Genomic DNA, 21,464 nt, shown 5'->3' on the forward strand with positions numbered 1-21,464 from the left:
GGGGGGGGGGGGGTAGGGCAAAAACTTGCTTTTAAAACTAAAGTTGTAATTCTTCCATAAGACTATGAGACCCTGTGACCTGTGGTCTTAATAACACCAAATATCACCACATTATGAGCTTTCATAACAGTAGTACTTCAGTTTTCAGTATGAAAACCTGTGGTGGAAACAAAGTGCCTATACCAAGTAAAACAGTGGCCTCTGATTTAATTCATTTTGCTTAGCACAGTTCCTCCAGATTTTTCATAATGATCTTCATTTGGATGTTGTAAATGGTTTTCTTAAAGAAGTTGTCTCAGGTTAGGGTCCTTCTTTTGAAACAAGTAATACAGTACCATTTTCATCTTTCAAATTTTACGAATTCAGATGATTGAATTCATATGGAAGATGCTTTGAAATACCATGTCAGACCGATACAGTATCTGGCAACCAGGCCCAACCAATTTAAGGCTTTTTGTGTTAAAATCAACACCTCATATTGAACCAGACTGTGAATTGAAAATCTGCAGATCATGGTGCACATATGCAAGAAACCCCCTTATACATTTGGGGTATTTCATTCTGCACTGACAGTTGTCTAAATCAGGGATGTTAATCTCATGCCTCAGCCAGACCATGTGGCTTCTGCAGGCCAGATCTAGCCAGGGGTACATTACAGTAGAAGTAGGTCTGGCTCTGGCCCAAGGCACGCAGTGGCAGTGGCAGCAGCTCCAGCATGGCAGTGGCAGAGATGAAGCTACCACTGTTGCTGTGTGCCCCATGCCCTGTGTTGCAGTGGCAACCTAGCACAGGCAATGAGGTGGCTGCAGAGCTGGTGCCAAAGAGATGGGACTACTTTGGTGGCAACAGGTGAAGCAGCTGGAAGGCAACCAGCACTTATCAGCCCTCCTTTGCTCACCTGCTGCTGATTGCCATGTCCAGCAGGGCTCAAGGGCCCTGACTTTTACAGCAGACCACTCCACCCGGCCATGCCCCTCCAACTTCCAGTTCCCTGTCAGAAGTCCAGTGGACCAGATAAAGCACCTCTGTTGGTCAGATCCAGGCCATGCACTGTATATTTGACACCCCTAGTCTAACCAGTTTTTAGAATTAGTTCTTTTAAACGTAACCTCATTCACGGGTCATTACTGTATAAGTCTGTGAGACAAAAATAAGAGTCACTATAGCCAGATCCATATCTGAAGGGAAAGATACAGCCTCCTGCCAGTAAATACCAAAAACTTCTCTTGGTCATGGGCACTTCCTAAGCTTTCAGAAATAGCGGAGGCATAATAATAAGAAGTGTCTGTGGGCTTGCAGAAGCAGTAGCCACTGTTTTAGTGGCCCATCGAAACTAGCCCATCCCCAGTTACACTCCTGCTCCCAAGAATAAGAATGCAAATAAGAAAATGCAAAGGCAGGTCATCTGGTTGAGGGATGCAACATCAACCACCTTTTGTTCCAGTTGTCCATTTTAAGAGACTAACTCCAGTCCTATCTAATCTGAAATGCACTCTGTTTACTCTCAGCTAAACTCTGATCCTGACAATGCCTTTGGGTAAGCCAGTATAATCACCTAGCACGTCTGATAGCACAGAGTGTTAGAGCAGAAAGTCCCATGAGAAGCTGAAGAACCTGTACCCCAGCCAGTTCCCTGTCTCCTCTGCTTGCTCCAAATGGACATTGAACAAGATGGACAATAGGGTAAATCCTATAGTAATCCAAAAGACTGTTCAGTATAACTGAGCAGTTGCCCAACATGACCCTTCATGTTCTCTCAGATAATGGAGTTGTTCTTGAATAGTACTACTCTTATTCCTACTGGGTCCCACAACCATATTAATCCACCCCATGATTAGGAATCTGTGTAAACTGCAGAGGAAGTGGCCTCTGCAGTGGCTCCTTTAAGTTTATTCATTTCACTGATTCCTCCCCCTCCCCTGCCACCAGTCCTGATTGGTAGAGGGGCCCTGCTGGCCAGGCCATTTGCCACTGATCACCAGGGAAGCAAAAACCACAGTTTTAAATATGCCACAGTTTTTGCTTCCCTGCCGCTTATTAGCAGAGGGGCTCCCAGTGCACTTTGTCCATATAAGAAGCTATCATAAGCTGGGACTATATCTTCAGCGGCATTGCAATCAAACAAACGGCACTGCTCCATGCAAGCTGCTCCCTAACTGTTTTTGCATGGCATCATGGTTATATTAACTAGCTTGGCCATGGGCTAACTAGCCCTATCAGTCAGCAGTGCTAATTAGCCTGCATAAACCACTATGCTGACACAGCTATGCTACATCTAGTTTAGGTAGCAGCCTATTCAGAGCACTGTGCTTGAAGTCACTGCTAGCTAAGATGGCAAGTTTACTAATACAGATGTGGCCTTATTTTCTTTTAAACAACTTTCTCCAGAACCTTCCTTAAAAAGAAGTTTAGAAACAGGGGGATGGTTGATGAAATGATCAATAGCAAGCATTGGTTTCTTCAGCAAGTGACTAAGCATTTCTCCTTAAAATAATGCCGTACTCTTACTGTTATGGGGCACATCTACACATGCATTTGATACAGCAGCAGTTTACTCATGAGTCAACGGTTCTAGGCATGTGTCTATATGTGCAGAGAAGCAGAAACCGATTTGCTGCCAATCCACTTCCACTTCCCAGGGCCCTGCAGTGGGCACAGGGACAGCACGCAGCAGTGCTCTCCTCACTGCCTGTGCCTTCCCAGACTGTGGCTGCCCAACCCCTATCCCTGACAATGATGACCAGTACCCTGTGCTCCTGCTAGCCGCTGCACTGGCCCTGCTGGCCTGCTGCCTCAACCGCTGGCTGGCCTTTGGCCATCTCACCCCTCCTGGCTCCCCTACTAGCAGCGACTGCCTGGCCACCCAGTGTGCTATCCCAGGGCCAATGATGCACACTTGCTGCCTCAACCCCATCCACATAGCTGGACCCCAGCAGGGATGCTGACAACAAACTCTAGGATGCCACCACCGGAGCCACCATTGCCCTCCTGGGCGTCCAGCCCTGCTGCCTCTGGGCCTACCAGGCCAGCCAGAACTGGAGGTTGCACATTGTCCAGCATACCTGGGATGACAAGCAGTGGCTGCAGGCCTTCCACATGACCCAAGCAACCTTCTGAAATCTCCTGGAGCAGCTCCAGCCACACCTGGAGTGACAGGACACTGGCCTGCAGCCACCCCTCCCCATGGACACTGGGCTGGCCCTCGCCCTGCTCTGGCTGGCCATGCCTGCCAGCCTGCAGTAGGTCAGCCACCTGTTTGGTGTGGGCAAGGCCACTGCCAGGGAGACCATCCTGAATATGTGCTGGGGGATGTCCTGGGGGGAAACATGCTCCATGTGCATGACCCCCTGGCAGTGGTGGTGGGGTTTCATGCCCTGGGATTCCCCCAGAGCATCAGGGCCCTGGATGGGACCCACATCCTCATCACCTGCCCACCCCATGTTGACCACCCCTATTAAAGCTAGAGGTGCTTTTACTCCATGGAGCTCCAAGCCATCATAGACCACTTCAGGGCCTTCACACATGTGAACTCCACCCTGCTGCTTCACGCTGGGAGTGCTGGTCCTGTAGCTGGGCCCCGTGGAAGTCCTGACCCTCCTCATTGAGGATCCCACCTATCCATTCCTTCCCTGGCTCATGCAGCATACAGTGGCCACCTGGACCCCCACCAGGCCCACTTTAATCACTGCCTGGGCCGGACCCACACCCTGGTGGAGTCTGCCTTTAGCCACCTCAAGGGCTGCTGGTGCACCCCTACTGCCTGCCTCGTTCACCAAGAACAGCCACCCCTGGGCCATCGTCACAGCCTGGATGCTACATAATATCTGTGAGGCCCAGGGAGAGCTCTTCTGCAAGGTCTGGGAGGAGGGGGCGCAGCAGGCAGATGCTGCCTGGCAGTGGGAGCACCGCCTGTGGCAGCAGCAACAACAATGGCCACACTCCGCCAAGGCCCCAGGAGAGCCGCACAGCCACCACCTGAGCCAGGGCAACAGGTGTGGGAGGTGGTGGCTGACCTTCCAGCACTCCCCACTCTAGCTCTCCTACGCCGCCACCCACGGACCCCCCATGCTGCCTGCCTACCCCCAGCACCACGCTCACTGCAGACATGTCTCACACGAACAAGTTTTTATTCACCTCACATCAAACAGAGCTCTCTTCCCCTTGTCCTACCCAACAAACAGAGCCCCTCCATCACCCGCTCCATCCACCAACAGTAAAACATCTTTTTCCCCAGGAAAACTAAGTGCAGTGTCCTTTGTGTGCTGTCCCAGGGTGGGGGGCCATGGGGTGGGAGCGCCTAGGGGGCAGAGCCCAGGGACAGAGCCTGGGGACAGGCAGCCAGTACCCCGGCCTCTGGTTGGTCCCCCGTGGGTGTGCATGCCATGGTGAGTGCGACAGCAACAGGTTGGGGGCTCGCCCAGGGGTGACGGCAGCCAGTGCTCCCCTGGCACAGAGAGCTCCCCCTCCAGCAGCCAGTGTCCAGGTCCAGTAGAACTGGCATGCAGTCCTGGCCCCGCTGCAGGAAGCTCCAGTTCTGTATCGGGACTGGGGCAAGGGCTAGGTCAGCGTCTCTTGCCTGCCTGAGACAGCGCAGGACCTCCTCCAAGGCCCAGGCAGGGACCTGTTGCTGGGCAGTGGGTGGCTGCCAGGGAGCAGGCAGGGCTATGGTCGGGGGCCAGGCAGTGGCCGGCATGAAGGCGATGGCCAGGGTCAGAACAGTGTCCAGCACCCTACATGCATCATCAGCTTGCACTCCAGGGCCAGGAGCTGCGCATGGAACTTTCGGTCCACGTGGTCCTGCGTATCCTCATGGGCCACGTCCTCCAAACGCCACCTGTCCTGGTGGGACATTCTCTGTCTTTCAGGCCCAAGCATCTGCCTGCATGCATGGGTAACTACAGCATGTTGGAGCAGACTCAATTAAAGCTCAAACAAGCTTTAATTAAAGCATTCCAGCCTATATTTTCAGCATGAGGATGCTGATACATGTGACGCTCCGGGCACTTTAATTAAATTAAAGCATCATCCCCCACCCACCCCACCTCCCGGAGCACATGTAAATGCCCTAAGGGTTTCCAATCAGGGAGTTTGCCTGGAGTATCTAATATACTATAAATTCACACCCTAGCTTACTGTGTACTTCCCTCCTGGGGTGCAGTTTAATTGCATGTGTAGATGGGCCCAGTAAGAAGAAAACTTGTATCATTTGTATCTTTACTTTCCAGAAAAGAACCATGATTTAAGAAAAGCTGGCATCTTACTCTCCCTAAAGAAAACATTGACAGTCTTCCTATGACTGACCCTTTTTCTTTCAACTGATCAAGCAAGTATTGGTCCAACACACTAATAGTGACCTATAGATCCATCAATGCCTCTGGATCATCAGTAAGCCATAATTCTGGCCCAGACACCAGTAGAAGTCTATACATTCAGATTCAACTCAGCCCATACAAGGTTCAAAAGCTCCATCCGATTTTCAGTGATCCTGTGCCCAAAGGAAAAAAAATGTACTCAGTTACATGATTTTTTACACACAACCCCAATGATTTTTAAATTATTTGATGTATCAAATTTCTGGAGGAGAGGGAGGATTTTTATTAACTATCTTTTCTTCATTTTTAATATTTTTTAGTTTCTCCGGTGGCTTCTGCCTTGTGTAGAAACAAAAAGCCCTGTGCAAAATGAGTGTTACTAAAACTGTTACCAAATTTAAAATGCTAGCCGTCTACATCTTCTTTGCATAGGCGTGAATGACTATACAGGGGAAAAGACACTTAAGGATCAAGCCTAGAAGTGAACCAAAAGAATAATTTGTAAAATAAAATCTTAAACAGATGTATACCTGGGCAGAGATGAAAGAGATTTACAAGCATGCTGTTCTCAACCTTGTCCAAAGTGTCTATCATGTCTTAGTAAATAGTGTTTTTTCCCTCAGGGACAGTCTTCCCATTCACAAAAATTCAGACCAGCTTCTTTCCTACTGGAAATTTTGCTTATGTAATATTAGGAAAATAATACATTTTAATTTTATGCAGTTCAGTAAGTCAAAAACAAGGAGAAGAGCTGGCAACCCATCACTGGTCATGTCTCCCATGAGTCTCCAGTGTTCCATAGACCGTGCATGGGACACTAGCCTTAATTCTGCAACCACAACACTGTTGTTCCATGTCCAGGAGGCACAGCACTGTTTCTAACTGGGAAATTCCCAGAAAGTAACAAAATCCCAAAATGTCCAAGTAAGCTTGGAAGGCCAGGATCAGAACAGAAGTTTTGCACAGGGTTCAGGAAAGAAAGAGAAGCTACCTCTTGAAGTTTGATTTCAATTTCTCTTTGGTAACTTCAGCTAACAGCATCACAGTCCAGAGTCACTATTCATTTCATACAGCTCACTTCAACTGAGGTCCAATAGCATACTACAATACAATATCAACCCACCAGATCAAACTATCAGTCTTTCTGCTCCATGGACTATGTAGTCTCCATCACATAGTCGGCTTAGTTAGGCCTAGCCGACACTGCAGATGCTGAGCAGTTTTTGTTCTTGCACACACGTCCTGGGAAAGTATCTATAAGCGTACTCCCCACCCCGCAAATAAACACTGTTTGGTCATATTAATTTAGATAAGTGTCCATTGACCTCAGGGACAGTTTCACCTGGGAGAGAGTTCAGGCTGTGATCTACATCAAGTAAAACAAAATAATTTAAATTAGCTACCCACATGACAACCATTTAATACAGTTCCTACAAAGTGCGCTATAATCTGGCTCACAAAGCATGAAACATGGCAGAGCAGAAATCCAGAGGCACTGGTTATGTCTAGAATAACAAAATAACAAGCAATAACACAAACACATGAGCAAAACTATCCTGCTTTTGTTGCTTCTTCTTTACAAGGTGGTGTTCTGTACAACACCAGTATCAGTTAAATACGCTACATGCTGTATTGAGTTATTAAAATTCTATTCACTTGCTTCTTCTCAGCAGTTTACTTCTATAATGTAAAATGCCACATGGCCCACAGCAAATTAAACTGCAGCAATCATTTTGCTGCACTTCAGTCTCTGTGCCAAATACCGTTATGCATATAAAGCCAGCTATTGTTCCACACAGGGATCTAACCAAAGTAGTTGTGAAACTTTGATCCAGTTCTGGCATAGAGATATACCAAAAGGAGCTTCCGCACAGACTTTATATTGTTGTTTCTGATCTGATTGTTCCTAAATCCCATTGTGTGCTTTCCTCCCTAATAGCTGGATTAGCCTAACAGAATCAGGTTTCTATTTTAAAAATCCCCAAAACTCCCTGACAACAGTAGTATCATGTGCTTTTGTTGCCAGCTTCTCAACAGAATTGTTTTTAGTGAGAACAGTTTCTGCATATGTTTTCCTTTATAAATGTTCTGCATACAAAAATCCAGAGATCCTTTCGCTAGTGTAACATCAGCAGGCAGACCACCTCTGCTAGCATCCCTTACTCGGAGTGGATTTCATGAATGTTCAGTGTAAAAAATCAGTGTTTCTCAATCATGGAGCTGCATCACCCTCAAGTGCCACAAGATCTTTTTAAAGGTGTCATAGGATGCCATGCAATTTTATTACTGTTAGCTGTACAAGCCCCTACACATGATTCGCAAGGTAAAACCAAAGATTTTGCATAGGAAGAGCCTGGCAGTGGCAATAAGACTATTTGGTCCCATGCTGAGCCACAAGGGCTGTGGCTGAAGACCATAGTGTCCTAAACATTTTAACCTGTTGTGGTGTCTCTTGACCTCTTTGTAAGAGAAAATGTGTTGCACTCTTTTTCCATAGTCAAAACAATAAGTGAAATTAGTTTTGGAAATGCGGTGCCACTAAATTCAGAAGTTATGGAGGGGTGCCTTGGACCTAGAAAGGTTGAGACCAGTGGGTTTAAATGATGAGTAGCCAGGCTCCAAGAACAGTCCTATCAGCTTCCCAAAAGCGTCTTTGGCAACAGGTCAAGAGTGGTGTCTCAGACTCCCCCACTTCTTTCTCACAGTATGAAATTCACTGCAGTACAGAGGGTGTTAAGTAAGATCATTCCTACCATTGCAAATGCGTAGGGGTGGATGGGCTGCCTAAGGAGCAACCAGATAGATCAGGTTTTAAACTTCTATAACGGTACTTTGTTGCTGTGATAATAATATCATAAGGTCCTTGTCCTTCAGCCTTATGCACGTGCTTAAGTTCAAGCCAGTGTATAGTTCCACAGATTTCATTATTTATGTTCTTAGTCTTTAAGACCCATCCCTTCAGTTTTCACACTTCTGTTATGCATTTAAGATCTGCAAATAGAATTACAAATTTGTTTTCCTGTGAAAAAAACAAATACTATAGACAGAGCTGTATCATCCCCTCCCTGTGATGTAGATAAAAAGTAGAGGTTGTTCTGTTGCCAATTTGATTATTTTCCCCTTTTATTTTCATTAAGTATTTATACTAGAGTTATCTTTTTGAGTTTGGATGTAACTGGCTCTGTTAAAACTTTTAATTTGTGGACACTAAAGTTACCTAATAAAGATTCCCTGAACAGTTATGTTTACTTTTAGCACTGCTGCTTTTAAGTGATAAATTCTATATGGTTATAGCAGAATAAAAAAGAGAAAAAAATCTCCAATCAAATCATAAAAACTAGCATCACCTTTACAAAGTGCAGTTGGTTGAGCATTTTAGGCAGTTTAAGGTGTGATAAGTTTGGAATCCAGCAGAGCCATTTCAAACTGGCGACCCTGGTTACAAAATCACATCTCTTTTTATAATATTCTATCTCCAAACTACTTGACCTATCATATTCCGCCTTTAAAAAATTTAAAAAATAAGTCCTAAAGCTAAAATGTATTATGTCTAAAACTTCAGCTGTATTTTCTTTTCTTGTAAAGGATACTTCATAGCAACTCTCTTCATACTATTGTTTTTCCATGTGAAACAACCAAAACAACCTGCAAAAATAATATAAAAATAAAGAAGGGAAAATTTCATTACCCTTACCTGCCAGTAATTACAACTTGCTATCTATAGGGCATGTGTAGATGAAACGGGGGCTGTAAATTGAAGCAGTAGGTTTTAAAAAACACTGTTTCAATTTAGGGCTGATTAAACCCCCGTGCCATGCACACACCCCACTGACTTACCTACCTCTCCGGTGGGGAGGGGAGGGGAGGGTGAGCTGCCAGCAGGTGGAGCAGTCCCTGGGCTGTGGGGGTGGGGGAGGGGCTGGTGCTTCCCTCTGCAGCAGCCGCGGCCCCCCCTCAGGTGACACCCACTCTCAGACCCGGCTCAGGCGGTCCGGGGGGCACTGCAGCCTCAGAGGGAAGTTCCAGGCCCCCACGTAAGTCAGGCAGGCAGGCTTCAGGGGAGGCGGGGAAAAAAAAGATCAGGCTCGCCACTTTTCTTGGGCAGAGCTGCTTTCCTGGGCTGCTGTCAGGCTGCCTGCAGGGCTTCCTGCAGAGCCATAGAGCTGCATGGAGCCCAGTGCTTCGCTCAAAGGAGTTTTAGTTTGCTGCGCATCAAGTCATTTAAGGTGCATTATGCCGCTAAATTTCCTACAGCAGCTGGAATTAATGCACAATACGCTGCTGAGGCATGCAAACACCGACACCATTAAAACGGTGCAAAAGAATTTAGCCCACTTTAAAGTTTCATTTACACATGGCCTATAGGTAATACAAAATATATTACAATCAAGAAGTCTAAAGTACACACCATAGAGTTCCAAGTTATTTTCATGGATGGAATAATGCTGTTAATTTCATCTATTATTTTATCTTCACTCCCTATCCTGTATGTGACTCTGTAGCTCTCTGCAGACAGACTTGTGTTAAAGTCACTGCAGTTCTGTATGGGCAGAAAGGCCCAACTGTTTGGAGACAGGTTGCAAGATAACGGTCTTGGTCTCTGGTACAGATCTTGTCACATCTTTGTGCCTTTTTTTTTAAATCACCAATTCCTGTAGTTAGAGGATGGACAGAAGTGGTGCTGCAGCATGAATGTGGGTTGATCCAGTATAGGTGGAGAGAGAATCTGAATAACTGAACTCTGTTGAATAAAATGTACTGTTTTACACAAACATTATAAGGAAGGAAGCTTAAAATGTTTATTTCAGGTTCCAAGTCCCAAGACGTGCTTTGAATTAGATAACCGCAAATTTAGGCTAAACGTTTTCACTATCAGGGAAAATTGGTTAGTAGCATTAATTTCACACCACTGACATATAATCTTTGCTGATACCCCCCAAAAAATTGAACTGAAGTTAAAGTTTTCATTTCTATCATTTCTATAAAGCAATCTTGAACTGTGGATGATCTAATTTTCCCATATAAATATCTAATCTGTTTTGCTGAAATTTCTAATAACACTGGAAACTAGACTTCAAAAACTGAAACATGCAGTTTCTTTTCTTCAAAGAATCCCATACCAAGAACTAGTTGAAAATGCCTAAAATTGTAAAATGAAATGTGTAGTAAATATATTTCATGAGCTCCCCATTTTTACTTCTTCTGTTGACTCCTCAAAGTTTAGTTTCTTTTTCAGCAATTCTGATTAATCACTTCAGCACTCCCTGATTTTCAACCCAGGATTTTCAGTTTAGAATAAAATCCCTTCCATAAAAGATTGCAGAGAGGATACTTGCAAACTTTTCCACTGTGATTAAATTGTGAGTTCTTCAGAGGATTGTTACTTTCTAATTAAGTAAAGCACCTTGCACAGTTAGGTATGAATCTCAGTTGGCACCCACAGGTGTCACTATAATTCTTCTTCTCATGTCCTGCCATCACAATTATAATTTTTTCCAGGATTGGGCACAGAATATGATCAGGTTTATAGATGTGGCAGTCTTCCACAAGCCAGCAGACCAACAGATATTCCATGATCTTTGTTTCACTGCATTCATATGCCTCTGGATTGCTAGAATAACCCCATTTTCTCATGTTGTCTTTTCGTCTGGCTTGTTCTAAGGTGATTTAAACATCTTCATCTTAACCAATCCTTCTCCACTCTGGCAAAAAAAGTAGTGAGAGACTCTGTACTTTGATTCTTGTGTTGAGCATGTTCAGCCAGGTGTACCACATTTCCAATTGTGTAGTCATCAGTAATTTTTTAAGTGGGTCCATTACAGTTAGAAAGATTTTCTGGGATTTTAGGCACCTAACAGCTTCACTGTCAACATATATAGCAGATGCCTGGTATATTCAACCTATTGCGATCATTCCATTTTCTTGTGACGGCCCTCCATATGTCTGGTATTCTCCCAAGTGATATGGGTCTGAAGCTCTTCAGCTCTGATGTATCTTCCCTGGCTTCAGGGATGCCATGACCTGTGCTGACCACCAGATCTGAGTCACTTATACATGAATAAGCATGCTCAATATGAGTGCCATCTCAATGTGTGTTGACATTTTTGAAGGCATTAACTCCAGATAATAGTTTGCCATTTGTGTACTCTGCCTCCACTTTATTAGTTCCCTGGTCTTTTTTTGCCACATAAGCAGTATCATATGTTCCTTGTTCAGTGCCCCACCATTTCTAGGAACTGGAGCACCACCTGGTCTGCAGTGCTGTAATATTATTTTGCCTTCTTTGGGTTATTGTTAAGATTCTAGATGGGTATCTGTGCCTTCTTGTGGCTTTGGGCCATGTCCATGTTCTGAAGGAAACTCTACCATGACATTTTTCTTTTCCCCTTTAATGCAGATACCAGTTCTTTGCTTGCTGCAATGGCATCCTCAGCGAATGGGTCTACTTCAAACACTTCCTTGTATTTTGCATACCAGTCAGATAATGTGGATGTTAGCTCCAGTAAGTAATTAGCTTTGGAGCCTTGTAGAAAGTGCATGTTGTCTCAAAGAGCACAATCTTGAAAAACAGATTATAGCATTCTGATAGTACTTCAGTCTTTTCTACACCAGCACCAGAATTGTTTGTGTAGCCCTTCCAATCCACTTTCTTGAAATTAATATGGGATAGAATGATACAGCTGATATAGCTGTATCAGCCTCAGTCCCATACTAACTTTGTAGCACAAACCAACTATGTTGTTGCTGACATAGATTAGATCAGGATCAGGACCTCGTTTCCACTTCTTCTCATGCCCTGTCACCAAGTTCAAATTTGAATCCAAAACTGGGCATATACTATTGCTCACTCTGTAGCCTTAGTGAGGTCCTCATTAGTACATTGTTCCCCTGTGAGTAGGTGTTCTGTAGCCTGAAAGTTTCCTCCACATTCACATATGATTTTTGCATTGGTAGAGTACTCCCATAATTGTATGTTAACTTTAGTCTGGCCAGCCTCTGTTTGAAGGCAGTTCAAGATTCTCCCTGTTGACCAGTCAAGCTCTACCCCTGCAGGGAGATGTTTGACAGTTTTGATGCTCATTCTTACTCCCTCCTGGCTCATCTCTAGTCATGATTGCCACATTTTTCTACATGTAGCTGTCAGTGTTTCATCCAGTAAGCTGCACTGTAGAAAGGAAATTTTCTCATGATTTTAATCTACCGGGAGCCATAATGTGGCCATGTAGAACCTCTTATCTTCAGTCTGCCATTTTGGTTCCTACTACTCTCCTGATGTCTGATGTGGGCAGTTCTGGCAAGTAGGTGGAGACTATTGACATCCCTGGTTTTAAGGGATCTACTAATGCACCTCATTTTCACGGACTGTTGCTGCAAGAGCTGGGGAATTTGGGGCTGTGATGATGTGCTCAGATGATGTGCATCTACCCACGCTTTAACCAACTTAGTTTTTGTCAGTTACAGTGTAGTGCCCCATCAAGGCTGTAGTTGTTTAAGTCACCTGGATTGTGACATGGTTGAAATTATGTGAATTGTGTGGACTAGGAAACTTGAACTTTTTGCATAGTGGTTTGTAAACAGACATGATGGAGATGCTGCCAATGTCTGTAGTCATTATTGTTGGTCAGAGATGCTGTACTGATGACAAAATCAGGTTTGAAGAAGAGGGTGTTACCATATTGCTCATATGGGGTGCCTATACATGGGCTCTGACATTCTAATTAGAAAGCATCAGAGCAGATTTGATTAATTATTGAATGAGCTTTAGTTAAAGCGCCCCCATGGCCATTTTGAAATGTGGGACACTAAATACATGTGATGCTGTGGCGTTTTAATTACAGTAGCTGTCTGGGAGCCACTCTAATTAATATGCCCCACCCCAGAGCATGTGTACAGACACCCATAGTCTTTTGATGGCCAGATTTATCCAAGGTAGTTGTTGTTAATCCCCGTGTCTCCTGGAGGCATAGCAGCAGGCAGCTGAAGTCAGCACATGATTTGGCAGTAAGTGATGACAGCCCGTAGACATTTGTTGATATAATTGGCAATACCATCCCTGATGGGAACCCTTTTGAGTGACACTGATGACTGGATCAGCTCTCAGATATAATTGGTCAGTGATGTTGACAACTGCATCAGATGGTAGCCATAGACATGCTCTTTAATTGCCAGGGTTCAGCAGGATTTGGAGATTTAAGAATATGACTGGGGTCACAACGTGAATCCTTCTGCTATAGTTCCCATCATTGCAATATAAATTGTTGTTTAAAAGATCATACGTAATTTATTCTATAAATCCGTTTGTCCAGCTGTCTCTTTTGCAGGGTTTCTTATGCCAGAAGACATGGCACTGCTATTTTGTTTCAAAGCCAGGAGGCTGCTGCTTCTCCTGTTTCTATAACAATCCAAACTCCAGACCTTTATTTTTTCCTTGCAATAGAGATGTGTTTAGAGATGTTTATTCCATTGTAAAATCCACTTTTGGTGCAGAATTCTACTGTTTTACATGGTGATTTTATAAAATCAATGAGGAATGTCAATAGAAATCAGCATAAAAGCAGTTGCTATCTTGATCTGCACCACATGATTTACATTCCCATCCTCTAAAGAACAATTAGAATTGATATTATATTTATTTATTTGCTTTTAATTGAGAACATGGAAATTTAATGCTTAAAACCAAAATGAAATGTAAACAGGAGATAACAGGATTTAATTAAAGACAAAGTTTTTAAAACTGTTTAGCAAAAATTGAAGAAAAAAATCAGAGGTATTCCGCTCGGGTTGTAGTTCATTTTATTATACCTGAGGCAAATGGTTATTTACCATAATCTCCTTGAGAGGCATGGAACCCTACTCTTGTACATTCCACTACTGAGGTAATAACTCTCGGTGAAGAAGCCAAATGGGCATTAGGAGGGTGTTTACCCTTGGATGAGATGGATTTCATGTTCCCCAAATGGTCATTATGTATTTCATCTCCTTCAGAGGAATGTAGAACTGATAAATTAAACTGGATCAGTGAATTTGTTTCAGAATATACAATTTATTATATGCTCTGAGTTTGCAAGCTTAGTCTGTAATCTGATGAGCTTTCATTCATGCCACATGTAGAGACAGTAGCTACCTGTGACATACATTACATTGGAGTTGTTTTACTATTGCTTATTCTTCAAATGCTCCAGTCTTGCTCTGTCTCTCAAACAACAATTGGCATAACTGCTCAGTACTCTCTTCTCATTCAGGGGTCCAGATGACCCTTAAGGCCCCTTCCAACTTTATGATTATTTGTTTTTCCCTTCTAATCTGTGAATAGGATGTATGTATGGGAGGCTGAGGTCTACTAGCTCTAAAAACCTGAAGGACTCAATAGCCAGAAATAATCGGTTCAATTCAAATATATGAACTAAATAATATTTCTGTTACTTAATACAGTGATTTGAATATGTTTTTGATAAACTTTGTATCTTTGTATACAGCATATTTAATGTAATTTTGTTTAACAAGTATGAAACAAATTAAAAATACAGGAGGTCAACATTTAAAATTAATTTGAATTTTTGATCCAGTTAAATCTGGTAAAAAAAATATCCTGAACCTTTTCTAACATAAAACACATGTAAAAATTAAGATTAGATAAATGTTCGTAACTATATATTTGCTTAAATGTGTAAATAGTGTTTCTGTCTGGTTAGTACAACATAGTATCAAATTCAGTGTGGAGTCCATACTTAGCAACACCTTAATGATTACCAACCAATGAAAATCAGTTTAAGAAATCAACTAAAAATAGAAATGCAAATCAAATTTAAAACTGGTAATTTTAAGCGAAGGTTTCTTGCCTATTTATTTACATCACAATTAATTTAAATTATAATCTACTATTGCTGGGCACAAGTTATTAACAAGGGTAGTTTTTAATGGATCTGCCTATTGTCCTCTCCTGTTTCTTACTCCCAAATCTGATAACTAAAGTCTACATAGAGGCTCAACCTCTTCCCTCATCTCACTCCTTTCCTCCCTTCCCAAACTGAGGCAAAATCCAAAAAAGGTGAAAAACATGAATCTCAACTTTCACTCTGTCATACCAGTCCAAGTCTGCATTAAGTCAGACTTCCAGGTCTGTAAAAACCTGGGTCTTTCTTGTTCCCTTTTTAATATTTGCCCATCTGGGACCTCATGTGGTTTCCATGATTTCTCAACAATAATATCTAATGGCTCTGAAATTACCTTAGATAATTCCTTGAGTACATCCAGTTTGTCCAAATAATCTCTAAACTGTTCTTTACCTACTCTAGGCTGATTATCTCCTCCTAATTATTGTTTCAGCCAACATCTAGTTCCAAAAGCAGCATTTCTCTAGGTTTTTTCTAGGCTTCTGCTACTAGCTACTCTTCTTTCTATTTGTGTGATGCTTCCCTTGTTTCTTTCATGTACTTACATGCATGTCTTCCCAGAGCAATCGGGAGCAAAGTCCTCTGCCCACACAGTTCTAAATCCAAAGTGGACTGGCATGTGCCTTTGTTTCAGGCAGTGGTATTTGGCTGTATTTTGGTTTGGGTCCCATTCCTCTTTCTTCTGTTTAATCTGAATGAAAGATGATTTGTTATACTCACCAGTTTCAACTAGATATAACCCTCCCTATAACAGCACTATCTGGGTAGACTGGTGATATGTTGAGTCTGCTGACTACCATGTTTTTCAATACTGTCTCTGTTTCCTTGTTCTCTCTCATTGGTCTGTTTGTATCTTTTGCTCTTGTCTTATAACTGGATTATAAACCCTTTGGGACAGGGGCCATCTTTCAGCTTTGTGTTGGTATATAACATAGCAGAGTAGCAACCTGATCCATTACCAGGTGCAATATTCATACAAATAATAAAAGTGTAATATCAACAACAGCCTAGTAGTCTTCAAAGATTCTATGAATTCCCTTACTATAGTTTGGCACTTTCCGTTCATACCCTTTGCTCATCTAGGGCTCAGAATGAGTGACATCCCGAATGCCTTTATCCTTCAGGGAAACCTGCAACTCTGCTTGTAAGTACTCAGCTTTCTGGTGTCCTTAATTTGCGACATTGTAATCCACCATGCTTGCTTTGCATTCAAGCCCCAGCATTTATTTATCTGCCAAGAGGTTAAGGGACTGAGAATTGAATTACCAAAAAGGATATTTTGTGTGGATTCCACAGACTGTATTACTGCCACAGTTGCCAATTTTTGCCTTGGGTGAGGGTGCATGTAGGGGGCAAGATGGAGCATGGGACTTGCCTGATGGTCCTGTTCAGAACCAAGGCTCTACACAGATGTACAGTGCCTTGTTTGTTCTCAGATTTTTAGTAGCAACCTCAGCATATGGAGTTTGAACTATAACAGGAAAGACATCTGTGGGAGAGAAATTGGGAATTATGTCATTTGGAAATGTGAAAAACAACACGTAATTGGTATTTATGTGGCACGCTTGCCTTGTGCTGGCTGTCTGCATAAGTGAGGAAATTCACCCAGTATAACATAAGTTGGTATGGTACAAATGTGGCTGTTATCAAAACACATCTTTTGCAAAATAAGCTTCCCTCACAATATTAATAGGAAAACTGAGTATACTTATAGTCTGTTCATTTAAATAGCACCATTTAAATAGCATTCACATTTACAAACAAGGAATTACCATTCTAGAAAAAAACAATAATACATCTAATTTTGTATCTCGTTTCTGGCAGTTGCTCACGCTGGATACTTCACAGGAAGTTGAGGAGAGCAGGGGGGAAAAAGCCACATATCTGCACATAAAAACCTTTGTATATCCTACAGTGTTGTATTTTGGGGATACATTTCTTTCCTGACCTCAGGTAGCTCATTTTATGCCCTGAAGAGTTGATAGTTTTGTCATTTTTAGCATACCATGGGCACCATCACTAGTATCTGTTTATAATATTGTAAAAATACTTCTCATTACTGAAATTAAGCAATTTAAAGGTTTATCTCCACAGATTTCACTTTGTTACCTTTTAGCACAGTAGCTGTTTTGGAAAGGTAAGGGGGAAAAACAATTCCTTGTTATATTTGTTTTTGTTTGCAGGCTGTTATTCTTTTACTAAATGACTACTTTAATGTTACTAAAATTAAATATTCTCTTTTGTCTTTGTTGTCATCATAAAATTATTTCTTAATGGGAAATAATTCTTCTACGAAATATAAGCCAACTCTTCCTTTGTCTATATGCCTTCTTGTAAGTTCCTATTAATATTAATGGTAGTTCTACATACACATTAAGAGGAGTGTGGAGCCTCCTCAATAAATAGGATTTTTTTGTTGAAGAAAAAAAGGTTTAGCATGCCCATTGCCAGGCTAAAAGCTTGCGTTTTCCCCTTTATTTATTAGTTTTAAGCCTACATTTATCATTTGTTTTGGTTTAGTATTTTAAACTGTTAATTTCCTTTCTAAAGTTTTCAGTTCACTTTTAATATCTGCATTACCCTGTTGTACTATCCGTGTTCTTAAGGTTCCAGCAAAAATGTCATACTAATGATGTCCACATGCCTAAAATCATTTTTGATTTATGAAAAATAAAATTAATGTCTACTCTCTGGTGCAGTTTTCTCTTGTGTCAAATTGATCAATATTGTTAGACTATTATCATACAGTTGTTAAATTTGGCAGAGCATTCAATTTAAGCTATTGATTTTGCTTGTAAATTCTACAGTACTGTATATTATTCTGTTGTAATTCAGAACCTAAAACATACACTCAAATTCATATATAAAATTGTCCAACTTTTTAACATTTGGGAATCTAGGTAAATACTTGGTGTAATTTGAATTTTCACATGTGAGTTAGCAACTAGATGCAATTCAGTTCTTACTGGCCAATCGCATTTAAAAATTTAAGCCAAAGGATGTGGATGTCTACATTAAAAGGGCTTTGGATCAGAACCTTTTAAAGGAGATCTGAACCCTTTCAAGATGCCTGTTGGCATTTGTAGTTCATGTGTACTGTACTTGAACAATTAATAGCAAAACAGCATCTCTTACATGGGAGAAAAATAATGTGAATAAACTGTTGAATATATGTTTGTTTGTCCAAGTATTTACTTTAGTGTCATGTTAAAAAAGATTAACTGTATTTTCACAAATAAGCCTGGTTTTCCACTGTGAACGGTTTATTTCCTCAGAATTGGCATTTTCTTTCCTTTGATAGACTATGGTGATGTCTAATACACTGTTCTTCATTTTGCTCTATCTGCAGCTTCAGAGATATTTACTAAGGGGCTCTTAGTCATGTCAAAGGTTATATCTCTATCTGCATCTAGATGACTGGCTGCTGAGGACAGAGGCCCTGAGTCCATCAACACTTGACTTTACCATCCTGAAAACTGCCACTGATCTTAGTACCTCAAGCTGCCCATTGAAATCCATGGAGCTACACACAGGACCGAAGTTGAACATGTGTTAGTGTTGCAGAAACATTAGTTCAAACAAAGGAGTTAGCTGTAGGTGCTAACTGGCCCTATTTCTTGGTTCTGGTAGTTCACAAAGACAAGCTACAGCTCTCGTTTGTACAGTAATGAGAGTCTTTTTAATACAAAGTTACCTCTTCCTTGTCAACCACTTTCTAGGTTCAAGAATATTGACTTTTCCCTACTAGCCCACTATTTCAGATGCATTATTGTAATTTATTGTCTGCTGCAGTAATCTCTAAAAGACCTCATCTAGGATGGGTCCCCACCACATATGCAGCACTTCTAATGTCAAAGCATTTTGCATAGTTCCTTAATTAAACCTCACAACACCTCTCTGAGCCTGGAAGCTGTCCAAAAACTGAAGTTCTAATATTTTATCTTGTCCAGAGCGAAAGCAGTGCTCTTTGGAAACTCTTACAGCAAAATAGTGACATCTCCTGGTCACCACTGTGCTTTCACTGATTTGTGAAACAAAGAGGACAAGTGGGAGACCTCAGCCAAGAGGGAGACTGAATTATTTTGGGGTTTAGTAAAGCTGGGCATATAATTATACAAGATCACACACAGAAAAAAATCAGTTCAGATGTGATTAGATGAAAATTACCAGAGAGACAAAGTAACAGTACTATCATGTATATTTTAATTAATTTTATCTGTATGACTTAAGTCTCTGTGATGCAAACACTTTTCTGTTTCCTTTGCGCTTGTCAGCAGGCCCCCTGGATTTCCAAAAAACTGAGACTTGAATCTGGAGATCAGAGACTTCAGTCTGAACAGAGATTTCAACCAGTTCCACAGCCCAGTTATCTCTTGTCTGCTTCCAAGGAGAATAACAGGAGCCAGGGAAGCTGCTCCTAGATGTTTTGCTGTTTTCAGATGCTAACACTTAAGACTAGGAGCTCTGACCTTAATTGACACCAAGAGCTGAGCATCTTTCTTGCACCGAAAAGCTTGTTGGGCCAAGGTGGCAATGTGAACATGGGTATGGTAGGGGGAATAGAAGTAGGAGGGAGATCTCATGTAAAGGCTTCCCAACGCAGTCCCTTGTGGCAAGGGTGGGAGACATGTAAGACTGCCTTGAAGACAAATCTTCAAAGAGGGGGTTAGGACTGGGGAGGAATAAAACTAGGATGGAGATTGTAAAGGGCTTCCCAACAGAAACCTTTGTGGCAAGAGTGGGAGACATTTAAGCCTGCCTTGAAGACGAATCTCCAAAGAGGCGGCTGGAATGTGAGGGAGACCTTGAAACAGCAGGGCAAGCTGTCTTTTGCCACCCTCCTCCCCCTCAAAAAAAAAGAAAAAAGAAAAAAAAAAGGCCTGGTGTCCAAGCCAGCCAAGTGTAGCCACCTGGGCGACCAGGAGATGTCACTGCTTTGCTGCGAGAGCACAGTCTTTCCCAACCACTTCTCACCCCCAGCCCCCTTCATCTGGTGGCAAATTGTTAGTGGCTGAGTAGGATTGAAGGGGGGGAGAGAGAAGGGGAGAAGATTGTGTTGCAAATGCCAGGGAGAACCAGGAGGTGTCTCAGATGTGGGACTTGTTTATCACTCAAACCTGCCCACCGGTGTCTCCCCCTTCCTCCTCCTCAACAGCCTGGCTTGGTTTTTTTTTTTCTTTCCCTTCCTTCCCTTTCCCCTTCTCTCTCTGCTCCGGGAGGCAGCAGGAGCGGTGGCAGCTCCGGCAGCAGCAGCCCGAGCTCGGCCGCAGCTGCAGGCAGGGCGCGGCGGGGAGGGGGCTCCGCCATGGCTGCTCCCGCCCCCCAGCCCCTGCGCTGCAGCGTGAAGCTGCTCTTCCTGGGCGAGGAGCAGCTCCGCGGGGGGCTGCCGCTCGCCAGCCCCGGCCAGCGAGTCCTCCAGCTGGCGCTGCAGCCGGGAGAGGAGGAAGCAGACGTGACTGTGACAGACGGTTAAGTACTGAGCCCAGCGGGGTGGGTGGCGGCTGCTGCCTGCCGGCCCCCTTCGCCCGGGGGTGCAGTGCCCCGGCCCCGAGTGCAGCGCAGCGCAGCGCAGCCCCTCCCGGGCTCCTCCTGCCGCTGAGCCACGGGCTGAGGCAGGCAGCTCCCCTCCCTGAGGAGGTGGGCAGCTGAGCCCCCCCCCCCCTTTGAATTGGTTTTTAGTGGGCAAAAGGAAGTTGCCCCCCCCCCGTTTGGTCCAGGGGGGCATCAGCAGGGCGCTGGACATCGTGACGCTGCGCAGAGGGCCGCAGGCTGGGTGCTTGAGAGGGCTGGCATGCAAGGCATTGACCTCTGGGGCAGCTGGGTGCGGGGCAGGGCTCTTCTCTTCACAAGGCCCTTGGGCCTGGAGAAGGTGAGACTGAGGGGGATTTGATAGCCGCCCTCCACTGTCCCCCGGGCGGCTCCAGGGGATGGAGCCGGGCTGTTCTTGGTGGTGGCAGGTGACCGAGTAAGGAGCAATGGGCGCAAATGGCAGCAAGGGAAGTTTAGGCTGGGTGTTAGGGGAAACTGGCTCATTAGAAAAGTAATAAAGCACTGGAACAGGTCACCCAGAGAGGTGGTGGCATCTCCATCCTTGGAGGTTTTGAAGACGCGGCTAGACAAAGCCTTAGCTGGGATGATCTAGTGGGGGATGGTCCTGCTTTGAGCAGGGGGTTGCACTAGATGTCCTCCCAACTCTCGTCTCTGATTCTGGGTGCTGCTGTCATAGACCTAATAAACTAATAATGCCACAGCGATGAGC

At 43.5% G+C, this 21,464-nt stretch overlaps 1 protein-coding gene across 3 annotated transcripts in view; it reads left to right on the forward strand.

The window, feature by feature from the left end:
* Nucleotides 1-20,387: 20,387 nt before the first annotated feature.
* CARM1 (coactivator associated arginine methyltransferase 1) overlaps nt 20,388-21,464 on the forward strand; it is a 200,552-nt gene continuing 199,475 nt past the window's right edge. Inside the window, exon 1 of one of the 3 annotated variants that reach the window (XM_019517637.1) lies at nt 20,388-20,673. In XM_019517637.1, the coding sequence (XP_019373182.1) occupies nt 20,511-20,673 (163 nt within the window). In that variant the 5' untranslated portion in view covers nt 20,388-20,510. The remainder of the gene's footprint in view (nt 20,674-21,464) is intronic. The other 2 variants (XM_019517636.1, XM_019517635.1) reach the window with 2 other exon arrangements.

This window comes from Gavialis gangeticus, unplaced genomic scaffold, assembly GCF_001723915.1.
Source record: "Gavialis gangeticus isolate Ggan-Ray unplaced genomic scaffold, GavGan_comp1, whole genome shotgun sequence".
Classification (NCBI taxonomy): domain Eukaryota; kingdom Metazoa; phylum Chordata; order Crocodylia; family Gavialidae; genus Gavialis; species Gavialis gangeticus.